Source organism: Pristiophorus japonicus, chromosome 10 (assembly GCF_044704955.1).
Source record: "Pristiophorus japonicus isolate sPriJap1 chromosome 10, sPriJap1.hap1, whole genome shotgun sequence".
NCBI classification, from domain to species: Eukaryota; Metazoa; Chordata; class Chondrichthyes; family Pristiophoridae; genus Pristiophorus; species Pristiophorus japonicus.
In genome coordinates this window covers 49,796,213-49,816,363 of record NC_091986.1, presented here as the reverse complement: position 1 = coordinate 49,816,363, position 20,151 = coordinate 49,796,213, and the positions used below count along the sequence as shown (strand labels likewise).

The window sequence follows — 20,151 nt, the reverse complement described above, 5'->3', positions numbered from 1 at the left end:
GATAAATATTGGCCAGGACACTGGGCTTCCTCAAATAGTGTCATGGGATCTTTTACATCCACCTGAGAGGGCAAATGGGGCTTCAATTTAACACCTCGTCTGAAAGACGGTGCCTCTGACCATGCAGCACTCCCTCAGTACTGGCCCTCCGACAGTGCGACGCTCCCTCAGTAAAAAAATATGGAAATAAAATTCTAACATCAGTAAAGCTGTCGGATTGTTGTAAAAACTCAACTGATTCATTAATGTCCTTTAGGGAAGGAAACCTGCCGTCCATACCTGGTCTGGGTCTATATATGCCTCTGGCCCCACAATGAAATGCTTGACTCTTAACTGCCCTTTGAAAGGGCTAGGAAAGCCACTCAATTACATCAAAACTCTTACAAGTGGTTCAAGAAAGTGGCCCACCACCACCTTTTCAGGGCAACTGGTAATGTGATGCTCCTTTTGCAACCCACTATTAGTTTGCAGTTTTTTAATGAAATGAATCACTTAGACATGCAATAACTGCATTAAAAAGATCTTGTTTGTTTTCAACATTTTGAGATATGTTTTTACATCAACATTCAACATTGAAACTCCCTATGTAAACATTTGCTTGTGACAATTTAGTTGCAAGCTCTGGCCTGCAGGTGGAGCTGCGGAGCAAGTTTCTGAAGTCTCTCTCCCAACTTAGTTGGAATCTTCGACACAAAAAGAAACTGATTCTGTTGTCTTTTGGCTATTTGAAGATTTCAGACCTGCTTTTCATTCAACTTGATAACTTACCGTTTGACTTTATTTCTCTTACGTAATTGCTGGGGAACCACCCGTTTCTGCCGTTAACTGTCCCCTCCCACCAGCCCCCTTCCTCAACTCTGGTCACATGGATAACATCACCCTTGGTGAAGCATAGTTCATCCTCATTGGTCTGATAGAAATTGAATTTTGCTTTTACCACCATATGATGGTTGCTACTGTCGGTCATGTCCTGAAAAAAAGAGAAATATTTCAGAAAATCAACATCCACTCCTTGATCAAAATATTTGTAATGAGAAGTTATGCTAAACCTTTACAAAACACTGGTTCTGCCTCAGTTAGTGTATTGTGTCCAATTTTGGGCACCACACTTTAGAAAGGTGTCAAAGTCTTAGAGATCTACTAAAAATGTACCAGGAATGAGAGACTTGAGTTACGTGGAGAGACTGGAGAAGCTGGGATTGTTCGTTTTGATAAAGTAAATAAGGAGACATTGTTTCCAGTGCCAGGAGGGGGCACAGATTTTAAGTAACTGGCAAAAGAACCAGGGGCTTGGTGGGGAGAAGATAAGGAGAATTTTTTTTTCCCCCCACAGTGAGTTGTGATCTGAAATGCAGCACTGTCTGAAAGGGCAGTGGAAGCAACTTCAATAGTAACTTTTTTTTTAAAAAAGAGAACTGGATAAATACTTGCAAAGGAAAAATTTTCAGGGCTTTGGGGAAAGAGCAAGGGGAGTGGGACTAATTGGATAGCTCTTTCAAAAAGCTGGCATAAGGCACGATGAGCCGAATGGCCTCCTTCTGTGCTGTAAGATTCTATGATTCTGTAATTATGTACTGAAGGCTCAAAAGTGTTGTGTTTTATAAGCAACACCTTTTTTTGGCTCCAAACTTCACCCAAACATTTCCATTTGCAAATAGGAACAAAGTAATGTTACGATCTATATAAGCTTAAATCCGCCCCTCACACTTTAATAACAGACAGTAACTAGGGCGGGATCTGTATAGTAAACCATTTACTCAAATATCCGATTGCTATCACTCACCAAACAGGATCATGGAACCAACCAATCTACTGATCAAATAATCTTAGCGTGGTTTTGTCACATTGCTTCGGGCTCACATGATCATTTAAAGTTACATTTAAGTAACACATAAAAGGTTATTTCATTGTTTTGTTATTTTAAGTAACTAAATGTGCTCAGAAATTCACTGGTTTTACCCTGCACAGGCCTGCCCCCTTAACCTGGCACTTGGTTTTTGCTTCATGTCCAGAGCCAATACTAGTCATCGCCTTGCTGCCATTTCAAGGTCACTGCGCCTGTGTTCTCAGTCCTCTCAGTGCTAGTCTGGTGCCTCCAGACATGGGCCAGCAGACTGGCGCTGGGTGAAGACCATAATCAATGGTGATGATTTCTCATCGGGCTGAGCTAGCTAACCTGGCCGCTAAGATGGGCTCTGAGCTTCAAGGGAACACTGTTCCCAGCGTGAGTATAGCAAGAGTTGGGGTACACTGAGAAGCGAGCCCAGGAGTTGGGGTACACTGGGGGGCCGAGCCCAGGAGTCGGGGTACACTTAAGATACAGATCAGCCGCAATCTAATTGAATGGAGGAATAGCGAGGCTAGCTCAGCAGGATTCGGGGTACATCAGGAGATTATCCCAACATAGCCGCACCAGCAGGGAGTTTCTCAGTTCACACAGATCAATATGTCATCCTTGAACATTAAAGTCAAGCTGCCTTATTAAGTGAAAGCGCCAAAAATTCATGATGAGCAATTACGGACAAAAGAGGAGGACCTTAGCGCCCCCAAGAATGGCTAAGCATCATACCTTTCTAACAGAGTCCCAGTTGGTTAGTGAAGTACACAGGTCAGTAAGGGGCCTGTGGAAAGTGCATCTCAGCTGGGAAACGGTGAGGTGGCAGCAATGGAGGGCACTTTACGACGCAGGGCCTCACCCATTGGGAGCATACCCGCCCGGAGAACCAATGGGAGATTTCTCTCTCCCTACTTTTCTCTGCAGTCATTTCCTTATTTTGAAATTTCTCCCTCTCCTCAATGTTCCACTTTCACTCACCAAACTTCGATATTTTCCGGGAAGATTTTTTGATGTTCTTCCAAGTGACAAATGAGATCCGGCCAGAGAATCAAGCGGCTTTATATGATGGGATGGGTGACGCGCACATATTGAGTCACTTCCAACACCAATATCTGCAGAACACAACCAGCTAATTAGTTGTACAGCACAACAGCAATTGCATAATCATTTATGTTTATCAAAATATAACCTTGTACATCATTTTTTTTTAAATATACACAATTTCCACAGTTTCACTAGTGACCCAAGCAGTGAACATTTCGGCCCTTCTCCAGCTCTACATTCCAAGAGAATAAAAAAGACAAGTTAATATTTGGATCTGACCCTTCAACAGAAGGCTCGGTTTCAAGAATGTTAACATAGAAACATAGAAAATAGGTGCAGGAGTAGGTCATTCGGCCCTTCGAGCCTGCACCGCCATTCAATGAGTTCATGGCTGAACATGCAACTTCAGTACCCCATTCCTGCTTTCTCGCCATTGATCCCCCTGGTAGTAAGGACTACATCTAACTCCTTTTTGAATATATTTAGTGAATTGGCCTCAACAACTTTCTGTGGTAGAGAATTCCACAGGATCACCACTCTCCGGGTGAAGAAGTTTCTCCACATCTCGGTCCTAAATGGCTTACCCCTTATCCTTAGACTGTGACCTCTGGTTCTGGACTTCCCCAACATTGGGAACATTCTTCCTGCATCTAACCTGTCTAAACCCCTTGATCCTAGGTGCAGGAGTAGGCCATTCGGCCCTTCGAGCCTGCAACACCATTCAATATCATGGCTCATCATTCACCTCAGTACCCTTTGTAGATGACACTAAACTTGGTGGCGGTGTGAGCTGTGAGGAGGACACTAAGAGACTGCAGGGTGACTTGGACAGGTTAGGCGAGTGGGCAAATACATGGCAGATGCAGTATAATGTGGATAAATGTGAGGTTATCCACTTTGGGGGCAAATTTGGGGGCAAAAACATGAAGGCAGAATATTATCTGAATGGCGGCAGATTAGGAAAAGGGGAGGTGCAGCGAGGCCTGGATGTCATGGTTCATCAGTCATTGAAAGTTGGCATGCAGGTACAGCAGGCGGTGAAGGCGGCAAATGATATGTTGGCCTTCATAGCTAGGGGATTTGAGTATAGGAGCAGGGAAGTCTTGCTGCAGTTGTACAAGGCCTTGGTGAGGCTTTACCTGGAATACTGTGTTCAGTTTTGGTCTCCTAATCTGAGGAAGGACGTTCTTGCTATTGAGGGAGTGCAGCGAAGGTTCACCAGACTGATTCCAGGGATGGCTGGACTGACATATGAGGAGGGACTGGATCAACTGGGCCTTTATACACTGGAGTTTAGAAGGATGAGAGGGGATCTTACAGAAACATATAAGATTCTGACTGAACTGGACAGGCTACATGCGGGAAGAATGTTCACGATGTTGGGGAAGTCCAGAACCAGGGGACACAGTCTTAGGGTAAGATGCAGGACGTTTAGGACTGAGATGAGAAGAAACTTTTTCACTCAGAGTTGTTAACCTGTGGAATTCCCTGCCACAGAAAATTGTTGATGCCAGTTCATTGGATATATTCAAGAGGGAGTTAGATATGGCCCTTATGGCTAAAGGGATCAAGGGGTATGGAGAGAAAGCAGGAAAGGAGTACTGAAGGAATGATCAGCCATGATCTTATTGAATGGTGGTGCAGGCTCGAAGGGCCAAATGGCCTACTCCTGCACCTATTTTCTATGTTTCTTGCTTTCTCTCCAGACCCCTTGATCCTTTTAGCCCAAAGGGCCATAACTAACTCCCTCTTGAATATATCCAACGAACTGGCATCATCAACACTCTCTGCGGTAGAGAATTCCACAGGTTCACAATTCTCTGAGTGAGGAAGTTTCTCCTCATCTCGGTCCCAAATGGCTTGCCCCTTATCCTTAGACTGTGACCCCTGGTTCTGGAATTCCCCAGTATTGGGAACATTCTTCCCGCATCTAACCTGTCCAGTCCCGTCAGAATTTTATATGTTTCTATGAGATCCCCTCTCATTCTTCTAAACTCCAGTGAATACAGGCCCAGTCGATCCAGTCTCTCCTCATATGTCAGTCCTGCCATCCCGGGAATCAGTCTGGTGAACCTTCGCTGCACTCCCTAAATAGCAAGAACATCCTTCCTCAGATTAGGAGACCAAAACTGAACACAATATTCTCGGTAAAGCCTCACCAAGGCCTTGTACAACTGCAGTGAGACCCCCCCTGTTCCTATACTCAAATCCCCTACCTATTAGGGCCAACATATCATTTGCCTTCTTCACCGCCTGCTATATCTGCATGCTAACTTTCAATGACTGATGTACCATGACACCCAGGTCTTGTTGCACCTCCCCTTTTCCTAATCTGTTGCCATTTAGATAATATTCTGCCTTCATGTTTTTGCCACCAAAGTGGATAACCTCACATTTATCGACATTATACTGCATCTGCCATGCATTTGCCCACTCACCTAATCGCTTAGCATCCTCCTCACAGCTCACACTGCCACCCAGCTTAGTGTCATCTGCAAACTTGGAGATATTACACTCAATTCCTTCATCTAAATCATTGATGTATATTGTAAATAGCTGGGGTCCCAGCACTGAGCCCTGCGGCACCCCACTAGTCACTGCCTGCCATTCTGAAAAGGACCCGTTTATCCCGACTCTCTGCTTCCTGTCTGCCAACCAGTTCTCTATCCACGTCAATACATTACCCCAATCCCATGTGCTTTAATTTTGCACACTAATCTCTTGTGTGGGACCTTGTCAAAAGCCTTTTGAAAGTCCAAATACACCACATCCACTGGTTCTCCCTTGTCCACTCTACTATTTACATCCTCAAAAAATTCAAGAAGATTTGTCAAGCATGATTTCCCTTTCATAAATCCATGCTGACTTGGACCGATCCTGTCACTGCTTTCTAAATGTGTTGCTATTTCATCTTTAAAAACTGATTCCAACATTTTCTCCACTACCGATGTCAGGCTAACCGGTCGAAAATTCCGTTTTCTCTCTCCCTTCTTTTTTAAAAAGTGGCGTTACATTAGCTACCCTCCAGTTCCTAGGAATGGATCCAGAGTCCCATAGATTGTTGGCAATTGATCACCAATGCATCATCCACTATTTCTAGGGCCACTTCCTTAAGTATTCTGGGATGCAGACTATCAGGCCCTGGGAATTTATCGGCCTTCAATCCCATCAATTTCCCTAACACAATTTCCGACTAATAAGGATTTCCTTCAGTTCCTCCTTCTCGCTAGACCCTCGGTCCCCCAGTATTTCCGTAAGGTTAGTTGTGCCTTCCTTAGTGAAGACAGAATCAAAGTATTTGTTCAATTAGTCTGCCATTTCTTTGTTCCCCATTATAACTTCACCTGATTCTGACTGCAAGGGAACTACGTTTATCTTCACTCATCGTTTTCTCTTCACATATCTATAGAAGCTTTTGCAGTCAGTTTTTATGTTCCCAGCAAGCTTCTTCTCCTCCTAATTAAACACTTTGTCCTTCTCTGCTGAATTCTAAATTTCTCCCAGGTTTCTGGCCAATTTATATGCCTCTTCCTTGGATTTAACACTATCCCTAATTTCCCTTGTTAGTCAAGGTTAAGCCACCTTCCCAGTTTTATTTTTACTCCAGGCAGGGATGTACAATTGTTGAAGTTCATCCATGTGATCTTTAAATGTCTGCCATTGCCTATCCACCGTCAACCCTTTAAGTATCATTCGCCAGTCTATTCTAGCCAATTCACGTCTCATACCATCGAAGTTACCTTTCCTTAAGTTCAGGACCCTAGTCTCTGAATTAACTGTGTCACTCTCCATCTTAATTATGGACACTCTTCCCCAAGGGGCCTCGCACAACAAGATTGCTAATTAGTCCTTTCTCATTACACATCACCCAATCATACTGATTACTTAAAATGATGGGAGTCCCACCATATCGATCAGTGCCCTTGCCACTGGACTCAGTGTTTATCCTCTCCCCACCACCAACGCACTATGGCTGCAGTACATACAGACTAACACGATGCACTGTAGCAACTCACTAAGGTTACATGGAAACCACCTCCCTCCCCTGCAAACTCTACCACCGAGACGGGCAAGAGCAGCAATGTCACGGGAACACCACCACCTCCAAGTTCTCCCCAGACTGGGACATATACCATCATCGTCCTGGAATTTGCTCTCCAACACCATCAGCCCAGGGACTGCAGTTCAAGGAAGCCCACAGCAACCTTCTCAGGACAATAGGGACGGGCAATAAATAAGGCCCGACCAAAATTGCTCACGTCCCCAGATCACATTTTAAAAAACCTCCCCACCTGCCTCTGATCTTCCATCGGTGTCAAGTGGGGGGGGGGGGGTTGGGGTGTGGAGGCCAGTCTGGGGAGGGGGAGGTTCGGGGTGGGGGTCAGTGAGGTGGCGGTCTGGCACAGTGTCAGAATCTATCAGAAGATAACTTATCACACAGACTGCAGTGGTTCAAGGTGGCGACTCATCACCATCTTCTGGAGGGCAATTTGGGATGGGCAATAAATGCTGGCCGTGCCAGCGATGCCCACATCCCATGAACAGATTTTTTAAAAGCTTAGGTCAGAGCAGACCCTTGTGTCACTGCACTCTCAGTGTAACTCCTGGTTTTCGCACGTCGTAAGATCTGCATTCAGGGCAGTGTTTGACTATCAACTTTTTTAGGCGTCCTCCGACCCCACATCCTCTCCATCACCAAGATCGCCAACCCTTTTCTGTGGTGTAAATACTTTGTAATTTCGCCCGGCTCCGCCCATCCGTAATTGCCCTCGAGAAGATGGTGGTGAGCCACCTTCTTGAACTGCTGCAGTCCGTGTGATCATTTATCTTCTGCGGGATTCTGACACCGTGCCAACTCCCCCTCCCCCACCACCACTACCAACCTCCCAAAGTATCTAATTGTTGAACACCTTCTATAGTCGTGTCCCAATGTTTGGAATTATCTCAGTCCATCCACTGCTGAAACCCTCATCAATGCTTTTGTTACCTTTCCACTTGACGATTCCAATTCTCTCCTGACCGGCCTCCCATCTTCCACCCTCCGCAAACGTGAGCTCATCCAAAACTCTGCTGGCCGTATACTAACTCGCACCAAGTCCCGTTCACCCATCACCCCTGCGCTCACTGACCTACATTGGCTCCTGGTCTGGTTTTAAAACGCCTCGATTTTAAAATTCTCATTCTCGTGTTTAAATCCCTCCATGGCCCTCGCTCCCTCCCTCTCCCTGTAACCTCCTCCAGCCCTAAAACCCTCCAAAATCTCTGCGCTCCTCCAATTCCTGCCTCTTACGCATCCTTGAATTTCATCGCTCCACCATTGGCAGCTGTGCCTTCAGCTCTGGAATTCCCTCCTAAACCTCACTCTCCTCATTTAAGACGCTCCTTAAAACATAATTCTCAACTGTATCAATATCTCCTAATATACCTCGGTATCAAATGTTGTTGCATAACGCTCCTGTGAAGCGCCTTGGGACATTTTACTATGTTAAAGGCAAGTTGTTGTCGTTGATCAGTATTTGATCGTCCCCAAGGTGGGCATGCACACCTTACACCTCTGCCGCTGTGCAGAAACTGCAGATTATATTTAGTGCATGGCAGGGTTCTAATTCCCCTTCCCCCACCATCACTGCATAAGGCAGCTTGCAGCAGCTGGCCCTCACATACTCATTGTAATTTCACCGATTCTGTTGTCAAGACAAAACGTGTGATGTTGGATTTCCAACAAACATTTATTCGGCTGTTTTAGGCTCCAGTTGCCATGGGGATAGGTATTCAGACAAAATTCAGGCCATCTGAAAGCCAAACAGACCAGTCAGTACCTGAAGAGGGGAAGCTGAGTTCAGATGCAATCTACCTGCCGAGAGCTGATTCATCGTCTCTATCAATCCCCCACCCCACCCCGACATGTCAAGGCCAATACACAGCTCATTAACATTAATTTTTCCAATTCCAACCCAAACCAGCCAGGCAGACCTCTCTCCTGGATGCTTTATTTAACTCAATGACAAAATAGCACCAGTGAATTAAGTCAAGTATATTCCAGAACATAGGAATGAGGGAGGCTATTCAGCCCCTGGAGCCTGCTCTACCATTCAATTAGATCATGGCTGATCTGTACCTTAACTCCGTCTACCCGTCTTGGTTCCGTAACTCTTAATACCCTTACCCAACAAACTTCTATCAATCTCAGTTTGGAAATTTCCAATTGACCCCCAGCCTCAACAGCTTTATGAGGGAGAGAGTTCCAGATTTCTATTACCCTTTGTGGGAAGAAGTGCTTCCTGACATCACCTCGAATTTGTTCTGGATTCCCCCCACCAGAGGGGATAGTTTCACAATGAGGCTGTACCTCACCCATCACCTCAACAAGAAGAGCAGCTCACTCCATTGGATGGGAACTTAGCTGCCATGAGATTTTTTATATCCACACGAATAGGGAGAACAGGGCCTTAGTTTAACATCTCACTTTGTTTGAAAAACGCCACTCGTTTTGCTTCATTGTTGATTATTTTATCGTCTCAATTTCCCTCCTCCTCTTGAAACAGACACTCTCGTTGCTGGATCCCCAGTCACAGGGGATGCACAAACTAGTGCTTGTAACTGATCAACAGCGGCTCCTGTGAGGTCATGGCAGCCACATGGATTGGTGCAAAGCCACTGAGACACAGGTCTTCAGTTCCTGGACTGATTAGTCTCTGGAACTGGGCGACCACTGAAGTTTTTGAACTAGCAGCGCGCCAACATTAATAAACACAAAGAAGCAAACTCGCGTTTATAGAGCTCCATCTCACAACGGCAGGACGTCCCAAGCGCTTCACAGCCAATGATTTATCTTTTAGAAATTCTCTGTTATGTAGGCAAACACGGCAACCAATTTGTGCATAGCAAGATCCCATAAAACGGCAAATGATTTGCCAACTAATTTGTGTTTGGACATGTTGGTAGAGCGATAAATATTAAGGGGGAAACACTTCCTTCTTCGAGTAGTGCCATGAGATTTTTTATATCCACACTAATAGGGAGAACAGGGCTTTAGTTTAACATCTCACCCAAAAGACACAGTTTTTCTTGATAAATTTAAGAATTAATAGTTAACCTTTGACAGCCAATTATTATCACTCACTAAATAAATATTCTGTAGTTAGAATAGCAGAAATTATCTGCAGGTAACTCACAATGACATTAAATATTATAATCAAAATGGGAACTCCTGTAATACACTAGTTATAATTGTATTTCACACTTCCTCTTCACTTAATTACAATCAGCCCCAAAATTACAAAACTCGGTTACCAGTGCGCAGCCCGCTTGGCAGAAGTGCAGATCAGAGGTCAGCATGGCGAGTTTGCAGTGATCCTGATTTATTAACAATCGATTTTATTGGGTGCCCCACAAATCAGCAGTGCCACAGACAGAGAATCTCCACAAGTTTTCTAGCTATACCTTGTTCCCTGGCCCAACCACTGCTCACTAGAACATAGGAATTGCTAGATACAAAAAGACCAGGGATCATCCAGTTCCCCTTCTCCCATCCTGGTTGTCACATGATCAAATGATGATGGAGTTGTTGACCAATCACAGCGATCAATCTCGATCAATGAGTCTACAACAGACCCAGACAGGAGACGAGGAAACCCCCAGTGCTGGCGAGCTTTGGGACCCAGAGGTCCAAAGTCCCCTGTTCCTCCTGAACGCGCTACACTCACCACACTTAACGTTTTAAATTACTCGTATACGGTGTCTCAAAATGTTATTCTCTTTCAGAAATCTCTCTAATTTTTATTTGAATGAATCAACACAAACTGTTTCCACTGTCTCCCTAGGGAGCCTGTTCCATAGATTGACCACTCTCTCACTGAAATATAGTTCCTGCAGACAGGTTTTGAATTTTCCCCCTTCAAGCGCAGGCCCGTGTCCTCTGGTTCTGCTGTTCTGGACACGGTGAGACAGCTGGTCAGTGGGGCCAATGTATGATTGAGTGGCTAATCAGCCTGCCAATGAACTGAACTCCCACATAACCCCTGGTGGATAATACCCGGGTTCCTGGCGAATATCTTTGCAATGGGCTGAATAAGGTGGGAACATTTCAATGCTGGTTGCTCAATAGCAATTAACCCAATTATTCGAAAGAGGAACATGGATCCAATGTATCTTAGCGAGGAAGCATTTTGCTATTTGCACCATATCCTGACATTTTAATCACATTCAGTCTCAGGACTAGTCAGTGCAATGAGAATCAATTTTTATTATGTGCCCAGTATTGAGAAGCGCTGACTCTGCTGCACATGCACACGGAGAGGATTATAGATCAATATGGAGGCTGGGTCCCGGCACATCCCGAAACATGAACTGACTTTGCACAGTGCTTCAGCAATTCATTAGCCACCCGCAATGCACACTCACCAATCAATACACAGGCAACATGCCCATTTTAGAAACATAGAAAATAGATGCAGGAGCAGGCCATTTGGCCCTTTGAACCTGCACCACCATTCAATATGATCATGGCTGATCATGCAACTTCAGTACCTCATTCCTGCTTTCTCTCCATACCCCTTGATCCCTTGAGCCGTAAGGGCCACATCTAACTCCCTTTTCAATATATCTAACGAACTGGCCTCAACAACTTTCTGTGGTAGAGAATTCCACAGGTTCACAATTCTCTGAATGATGAAGTTTCTCCTCATCTCGGTCCTAAATGGCTTACCCCTTATCCTTAGACTGTGACCCCTGGTTCTGGACTTCCCCAACATCGGGAACATTCTTCCTGCATCTAACCTGTCCAGTCCCGTCAGAATTTTATATGTTTCTATGAGATCCCCTCTCATTCTTCTAAATTCCAGTGAATATAAGCCGAGTCAATCCAGTTTTTCTTCATATGTCAGTCTGGTGAACCTTTGCTGCAATCCCTCAATAGCAAGAATGTCCTTCCTCAGATTAGGAGACCAAAACTGTACACAATATTCAAGGTGTGGCCTCACCAAGGCCTTGTACAACTGCAGTAAGACCTCACTGCTCCTATACTCAAATCCTCTCACTCTGAAGGGCAACATGCCATTTGCCGTCTTCACCACTTCCTGTACCTGCATGCCAACTTTCAATGACTGATGTACCATGACACCCAGGTCTCGTTGCACCTCCCCTTTTCCTAATCTGCCACCATTCAGATAATATTCTGCCTTCCTGTTTTTGCCACAAAGTGGATAACCTCACATTTATCTACATTATACTGCATCTGCCATGCAGTTGCCCACTCACCTAACCTGTCCAAGTCACCCTGCAGCCTCTTAGCATCCTCCTCACAGCTCACACTGCCACCCAGCTTAGTGTCGTCTGCAAACTTGGAGATATTACATTCAATTCCTTCGTCTAAATCATTAATATATATTGTAAGTAGCTGGGGTCCCAGCACTGAACCTTGTGGTACCCCACCAGTCACTGCCTGCTATTCTGAAAAGGACCCGTTTATTCCTACTCTTTGCTTCCTGTCTGCCAACCAGTTCTCTATCCACGTCAATACATGACCCCCAATACCATGTGCTTTAATTTTGCACACTAATCTCTTGTGTGGGACCTTGTCATAAGCCTTTTGAAAGTCCAAATACACCACATCCACTGGTTCTCCCTTGTCCACTCTACTAGTTACATCCTCAAAAAATTCTAGAAGATTTGTCAAGCATGATTTCCCTTTCATAAATCCATCCTGTCACTGCTTTCAAAATGTGCTGCTATTACATCTTTAATAATTGATTCCAACATTTTCCCCATTACCGATGTCAGACTAATCAGTCTAAAATCCCTTGTTTTCTCTCTCCCTTCTTTTTTTTTAAAAAGGTGGGGTTACATTAGCTACCCTCAATCCATAGGAACTGATCCAGAATCTATAGAATGTTGGAAAATGATCACCAATGCATCCACTATATCGAGGGACACTTCCTTAAGTACTCTGGGATGCAGACCATCAGGCCCCGTGGATTTATCGGCTTTCAATCCCATCAATTTCCCTAACACAATTTCCTGACTAATAAGGATTTCCTTCAGTTTCTCCTTCTCGCTAGACCCTCGGACCCCTAGTATTTCCGGAAGGTTATTTGTGTCTTCCTTAGTGAAGACAGAACCAAAGTATTTGTTCAATTGGTCTGCCATTTCTTTGTTCCCCATTATAAATTCACCTGATTCTGACTGCAAGGGACCTACATTTGTCTTCACTAATCTTTTTCTCTTCGCATATCTATAGAAACTTTTGCAATCAGATTTAATGGCCCCAAGTTTCGCCATGATTTGCTCCTGATTTTTAGGAGCAACTGGTGTAGAACGGAGTATCTTAGAAATTGGAATTCTCGCCATTTAGTTTGCTCCAGTTCTAGTCAGTTAGAACAGTTTCACTTTGGAACAAAATTTTTTTTTCAAAAGGGGGAGTGTCCGGCCACTTACGCCTGTTTTCAAAGTTTCGTCAGTGAAAACTTACTCCAAACTAACTTAGAATGGAGTAAGTGAAGATTTTTGTACGCTCGAAAAAACCTTGTCTACACTTTAGAAAATCAGGCGTAGGCTACAAATCAGGCGTAGGGAATGAGGGGGGGGGGGGGGGGGGGGGGTTTAAAGGGAAGTTTACAAACATTAAACACTTCAGTTTTACAAATAAAGAGCCATCATCAATAATAAATGATAAAAACATCAATAAATCAACCAATAAATCAATCCAAAAAAAATTAATAAGAAATAATTTTTTTTTTAAATCAATAAATAAAACATTTTCTACTTACCGACTGGAGCACCGGGAGCCCTCCAACCCTAGTCTCTGAATTAACTGTGTCACTCTCCATCTTAATGAAGAATTCTACCATATTATGGTCACTCTTCCCTAAGGGGCCTCGCACAACAATATTGCTAATTAATCCTCTCTCATTCCATTGCATCCAGTCTAGGATGGCCAGCTCTCTAGTTGGTTCCGCGATATATTGGTCTAGAAAACCATCCCTTATACACTCCAGGAAATCCTCCTCCACTGTATTGCTACCAGTTTGGTTAGCCCAATCTATATGTGGATTAAAATCACCCATAATAACTGCTGTACCTTTATGCACACATCCCTAATTTCTTATTTTCATTCTGTTCTCATCGCGGAGATCGCTCACAATGCTACACGCGTTGTCTATCCAGAGTTCCCGAGTGCTGGGCCTTTGTCCTGGGCACCTATTGGTGTGGGACTGGAGTCATGTGTAGACCCAGATTGGGTAAGGACCAATATTCCCATGAAGCTGCTCAGTCTGGAGGTCCCGTGCAGGCCGCTCACCTGCTTTTCAATGTAAGTGAGAATTAGAATAGATAGTGCATTGGTAAGGACAGCAGGTTTCCTTCCCTGAAGAACATTAGTGAACCACTTGCGTTTTCACGACAATCCAATACTGAGATTGATAAGAGTTTTGTTGGTTAATGGTATCAAGGGTTACGGATCAAAGGTGGGTAAATGGAGTTGAGGTACAGATCAGCCATGGTCTAATAGAATGGCGGAACAGGCTGAATGGCCTCTTGTGGTTTCTATCTAAGAGCAGACTGTAAAAACGGACTGATTTATTACGAGGCCAGGATATTTATTGCAGTGTGACACTTACCATTTCGACTAAGACTAATGGAATTCTGATGCAGAAGAAGTGTCAGTTTCTGAGTCAGTGTTTCTGACCAATAATAAATTGTTGGATTTATGAAAGGGAAATCATGCTTGACAAATCTTCTAGACTTTTTTGAGGATGTAACTATAAGGGAGAACCAGTGGATATGGTGTATTTGGACTTTCAAAAGGCTTTTGACAAGGTCCCACACAAGAGATTAGTATGCAAAATTAAGGCAATGGGATTGGGGGTAATGTATTGACAATTGACAGCTATTTACAATATATATTAATGATTTAGACGAAGGAATTGAATGTAATATCTCCATGTTTGCAGATGACACTAAGTTGGGTGGTGGTGTGAGCTGTGAGGAGGATGCTAAGAGGCTGCAGGTGACTTGGACAGGTTAAGTGAATGGGCAAATGCATGGCAGATGCAGTATAATGTGGATAAATGAGAGTTTATCCGCTTTGGTGGCAACAACAGGAAGGCAGATTATCTGAATGGTGACAGATTAGTAAAAGGGGACATGCAACGAGACCTCGGTGTGATGGTACATCAGTCATTGAAAGTAGGCATGTAGGTACAGAAAGCAAATGGCATGTTGACCTTTATGACGAGAGGATTTGAGTATAGGAGCAGCAAGTTGTACAGGGACTTGGTGAGACCACACCTTGAGTATTGTGTGCAGTTTTGGTCTCCTAATCTGAGGAAGGACATTCTTGCTATTGAGGGAGTGCAGCGAAGGTTCACCAGACTGATTCCCGGGATGGAGGACTGACATATGAAGAAAGATTGGATCGACTAGACTTATATTTACTGGAATTTAGAAGAATGAGAGGGGATCTCATAGAAGCATATAAAATTCTGGTGGGATTGGACAGGTTAGATGCAGGAAGAATGGGGAAGTCCAGAACCAGGGGACACAGTCTAAGGATAAGGGGTAAGCCATACAGGACCGAGATGAGGAGAAACTTTTCCACCCAGAGAATTGTGAACCTGTGGAATTCTCTACCACAGAAAGTTGGATATATTCAAAAAGGAGTTAGATGTGGCCCTTACGGCTAAGGGGATCAGGGGCTATGGAGAGAAGGGAGGAGTGAGGTACTGAAGTTGCATGATCAGCCATGATCATATTGAATGGTGCAGGCTCAAAGGGCCGAATGGCCTACTCCTGCACCTATTTTCTATGTTCAATTATCCCACTGATGATGAACATACAGAGGAAACGAGATTAGAGCGAGGGGCCACGCCGCGCGCTGGGGGTGAGGGTGGGGGGAGCGCGGGGGGGGGGGGGGGGGGGAGGAGCGAGGAGGAGAGCGCGCGCAAGAGGGAGCGAGATTCAGCGAGAAAGATTGAGAGAGGGATTGAGAGAGGGATATTGAGAGGGATTGAAAGAGCGAGCGAGGGATTGAGAGAGGGATATTGAGAGGGATTGAAAGAGCGAGCGAGGGATTGAGAGAGGGATATTGAGAGGGATTGAAAGAGCGAGCAAGGTATTGAGAGAGGGATATTGAGAGGGATATTGAGAGGGATTGAAAGAGCGAGCGAGGGATTGAGAGGGGGATATTGAGAGGGATTGAAAGAGCGAGCGAGGGATTGAGAGAGGGATATTGAGAGAGATTGAAAGAGCGAGAGAGGGATATTGAGAGGGATTGAAAGAGCGAGAGAGGGATATTGAGAGGGATTGAGAGAGGGATATTGAGAGAGATTGAAAGAGCGAGCGAGGGATTGAGAGGGGGATATTGAGAGAGATTGAAAGAGCGAGCGAGGGATTGAGAGGGGGATATTGAGGGGGATTGAAAGAGCGAGCGAGGGATTGAGAGAGGGATATTGAGGGGGATTGAAAGAGCGAGCTAGGGATTGAGAGAGGGATATTGAGAGGGATAGAAAGAGCGAGAGAGGGATATTGAGATTGCTAGCGAGAGGGATAGCGAGAGGGATAGCGAGAGGGATAGCGAGAGGGATAGCGAGAGGGATAGCGAGAGGGATAGCGAGAGGGATAGCGAGAGGGATAGCGAGAGGGATAGCGAGAGGGATAGCGAGAGGGATAGCGAGAGGGATAGCGAGAGGGATAGCGAGAGGGATAGAAAGAGCGAGAGAGGGATATTGAGATTGCTAGCGAGAGGGATAGCGAGAGGGATAGCGAGAGGGATAGCGAGATTGCTAGCGAGATTGCTAGCGAGATTGCTAGCGAGATTGCTAGCGAGAGGGATAGCGAGAGGGATAGCGAGAGGGATAGCGAGAGGGATATTGGCCCCAAGTTTCCATATGATTTGCTCCTGATTTTTAGGAGCAACTGGTGGAGAACGGAGTATCTTAGAAATCGGAATTCTCCACATTTAAGTTTTCTGCAGTTCTCGTCAGGTAGAACAGTTTCACTTTTGAACAGAATTTTGTTTTCAAAAAGGGGGCGTGTCTGGCCACTGACGCCTGATTTGAAAGTTTCCACAGTGAAAACGTACTCCAAACTAACTTAGAATGGAGCAAGTGAAGATTTTTGTAGGCTTGAAAAAACCTTGTCTACACATTAAAAAATCAGGCGCAGGTTACAAATTAGGCGTCGGGAACGAGGTGGGGGAGAGGGGGGGAAGGGAAGTCATTACATTCTACAATAAATCCTTAGTTATACTTATACAAATATTATACAAATAAATCCAACCTGAATAAAAATTTATAAGCAAATAAAAGATTAAATAAACCATGTTCCTACCTGTGCTTCAGGCAGGCCTTTCAGGCAGCGGTTTGCCGTCGGGCCCGACTGACGGCAGGGGGAGGGGGGGAGGCAGGGAGAAGGCTGCAGGAAGCCTCATTACTTGAGGCAGCCGTTCCCGACAGCAGGGGGTGGGGAGGCAGGGAGAACGCTGCAGGAAGCCTCATTACTTGAGGCAGCCGTTTGCCGTCGGCAGGGGGTGGGGGGAGGCAGGGAGAAGGCTGCAGGAAGCCTCATTACTTGAGGCAGCCGTTTGCCGTCGGGCCCGACGGATGGCAGGGGGAGAAAGCTGGTGAAGCCTCAGTGCTGATCATGGAAGGGCAACGGGGTTTTATCTAAAAATGTTAAAAATTGAACAGCTACAAAGAATTTGAAGAGTCTCAAACAAGTGCATGTGTCCCGTTTATCGCAGTCTATCATTAATTACAGAATGCACTCCCTCACCCTCACACACAGAAATATCAAAAAAATTAAAATACAAGCCTTTGCAAGGGTTCAATAAAAAAATTTTCACTTTTTCTGCAGCATTTTTTAAAATGGCCGAGTGCCAGTGTTTCCTTCACACTGCGCGTGCGCGAACACTCCAACGCACACGCGCAGGGTTGCCGGCACGAAAAAAAACTCATTTAAATTGTACCCGCCCCCTCCTACTTATAAAATCGGTGCAAGTGGTAGGCTCCGCCCCCTGGGCGCCGCACCAAGCTGACATCGAGCTGCAAAGCGCTCGAGATTAGCGTGTTTTTTTTCAGGCGCCGTTTTCGGCGCGAAAAACGGACGCCCAGCTCGGAGGGGCGCCTGTTTTGCCGCGTGTGGAAACTTGGGGCCATTGAGAGGGATAGAGAGCGAGCGAGCGAGCGAGGGATAGAGGGCGAGCGAGCGAGCGAGGGATAGAGGGCGAGCGAGCGAGCGAGGGATAGAGGGCGAGCGAGCGAGGGATAGAGGGCGAGCGAGCGAGCGAGGGATAGAGGGCGAGCGAGCGAGCGAGGGATAGAGGGCGAGCGAGCGAGCGAGGGATAGAGAGCGAGCGAGCGAGGGATAGAGAGCGAGCGAGCGAGGGATAGAGAGCGAGCGAGCGAGGGATAGAGAGCGAGCGAGCGAGGGATAGAGAGCGAGCGAGCGAGGGATAGAGAGCGAGCGAGGGAGGGATAGAGAGCGAGCGAGGGAGGGATAGAGAGCGAGCGAGGGAGGGATAGAGAGCGAGCGAGCGAGCGAGGGATAGAGAGCGAGCGAGCGAGCGAGGGATAGAGAGCGAGCGAGCGAGCGAGGGATAGAGAGCGAGCGAGGGATAGAGAGCGAGCGAGCGAGGGATAGAGAGCGAGCGAGCGAGGGATAGAGAGCGAGCGAGCGAGGGATAGAGAGCGAGCGAGCGAGGGATAGAGAGCGAGCGAGCGAGGGATAGAGAGCGAGCGAGCGAGGGATAGAGAGCGAGCGAGCGAGGGATAGAGAGCGAGCGAGCGAGGGATAGAGAGCGAGCGAGCGAGGGATAGAGAGCGAGCGAGCGAGGGATAGAGAGCGAGCGAGCGAGGGATAGAGAGCGAGCGAGCGAGGGATAGAGAGCGAGCGAGCGAGGGATAGAGAGCGAGCGAGCGAGGGATAGAGAGCGAGCGAGCGAGGGATAGAGAGCGAGCGAGCGAGGGATAGAGAGCGAGCGAGCGAGGGATAGAGAGCGAGCGAGCGAGGGATAGAGAGCGAGCGAGCGAGGGATAGAGAGCGAGCGAGGGATAGAGAGCGAGCGAGCGAGGGATAGAGAGCGAGCGAGCGAGGGATAGAGAGCGAGCGAGCGAGGGATAGAGAGCGAGCGAGCGAGGGATAGAGAGCGAGCGAGCGAGGGATAGAGAGCGAGCGAGCGAGGGATAGAGAGCGAGCGAGCGAGGGATAGAGAGCGAGCGAGCGAGGGATAGAGAGCGAGCGAGCGAGGGATAGAGAGCGAGCGAGCGAGGGATAGAGAGCGAGCGAGCGAGGGATAGAGAGCGAGCGAGCGAGGGATAGAGAGCGAGCGAGCGAGGGATAGAGAGCGAGCGAGCGAGGGATAGAGAGCGAGCGAGCGAGGGATAGAGAGCGAGCGAGCGAGGGATAGAGAGCGAGCGAGCGAGGGATATTGAGCGAGCGAGGGATAGAGAGCGAGCGAGCGAGGGATATTGAGCGAGCGAGGGATAGAGAGCGAGCGAGCGAGGGATATTGAGCGAGCGAGCGAGGGATATTGAGCGAGCGAGCGAGGGATATTGAGCGAGCGAGCGAGGGATATTGAGCGAGCGAGCGAGGGATATTGAGCGAGCGAGCGAGGGATATTGAGCGAGCGAGCGAGGGATAGAGAGCGAGCGAGCGAGGGATATTGAGAGAGCGAGCGAGGGATATTGAGCGAGCGAGCGAGGGATAGAGAGCGAGCGAGCGAGGGATATTGAGAGAGCGAGCGAGGGATAGTGAGAGAGCGAGCGAGGGATAGTGAGAGAGCGAGCGAGGGATAGAGAGCGAGCGAGCGAGGGATATTGAGAGAGCGAGCGAGGGATATTGAGCGAGCGAGCGAGGGATATTGAGAGAGCGAGCGAGGGATAGTGAGAGAGCGAGCGAGGGATATTGAGCGAGCGAGCGAGGGATATTGAGAGAGCGAGCGAGGGATATTGAGCGAGCGAGCGAGGGATATTGAGCGAGCGAGCGAGGGATATTGAGCGAGCGAGCGAGGGATATTGAGCGAGCGAGCGAGGGATATTGAGCGAGCGAGCGAGGGATATTGAGCGAGCGAGCGAGGGATATTGAGCGAGCGAGCGAGGGATATTGAGAGAGCGAGCGAGGGATATTGAGAGAGCGAGCGAAGTATTGAAAGAGCGAGCGAGGGATTGAAAGAGCGAGCGAGGGATTGAAAGAGCGAGAGATTGAGGGAGCGATCAAGGCTGATCTGATCATGGACTCAGCTCCACTTCACTGCCTGCTCCCCCTTAACTCTTTAT

At 46.8% G+C, this 20,151-nt stretch overlaps 1 protein-coding gene across 1 annotated transcript in view; it reads right to left on the bottom strand.

Moving 5' to 3' along the window:
- LOC139274589 (rho guanine nucleotide exchange factor 7-like) overlaps positions 1–20,151 on the bottom strand; it is a 156,426-nt gene that overhangs the window by 90,872 nt on the left and 45,403 nt on the right. Inside the window, exons 4-5 of the mRNA XM_070891270.1 lie at positions 2,816–2,949; positions 769–970 (exon numbers count right to left, since the gene is read on the bottom strand). Coding sequence (XP_070747371.1) covers positions 769–970; positions 2,816–2,949 — 336 coding nt within the window. The remainder of the gene's footprint in view (positions 1–768; positions 971–2,815; positions 2,950–20,151) is intronic.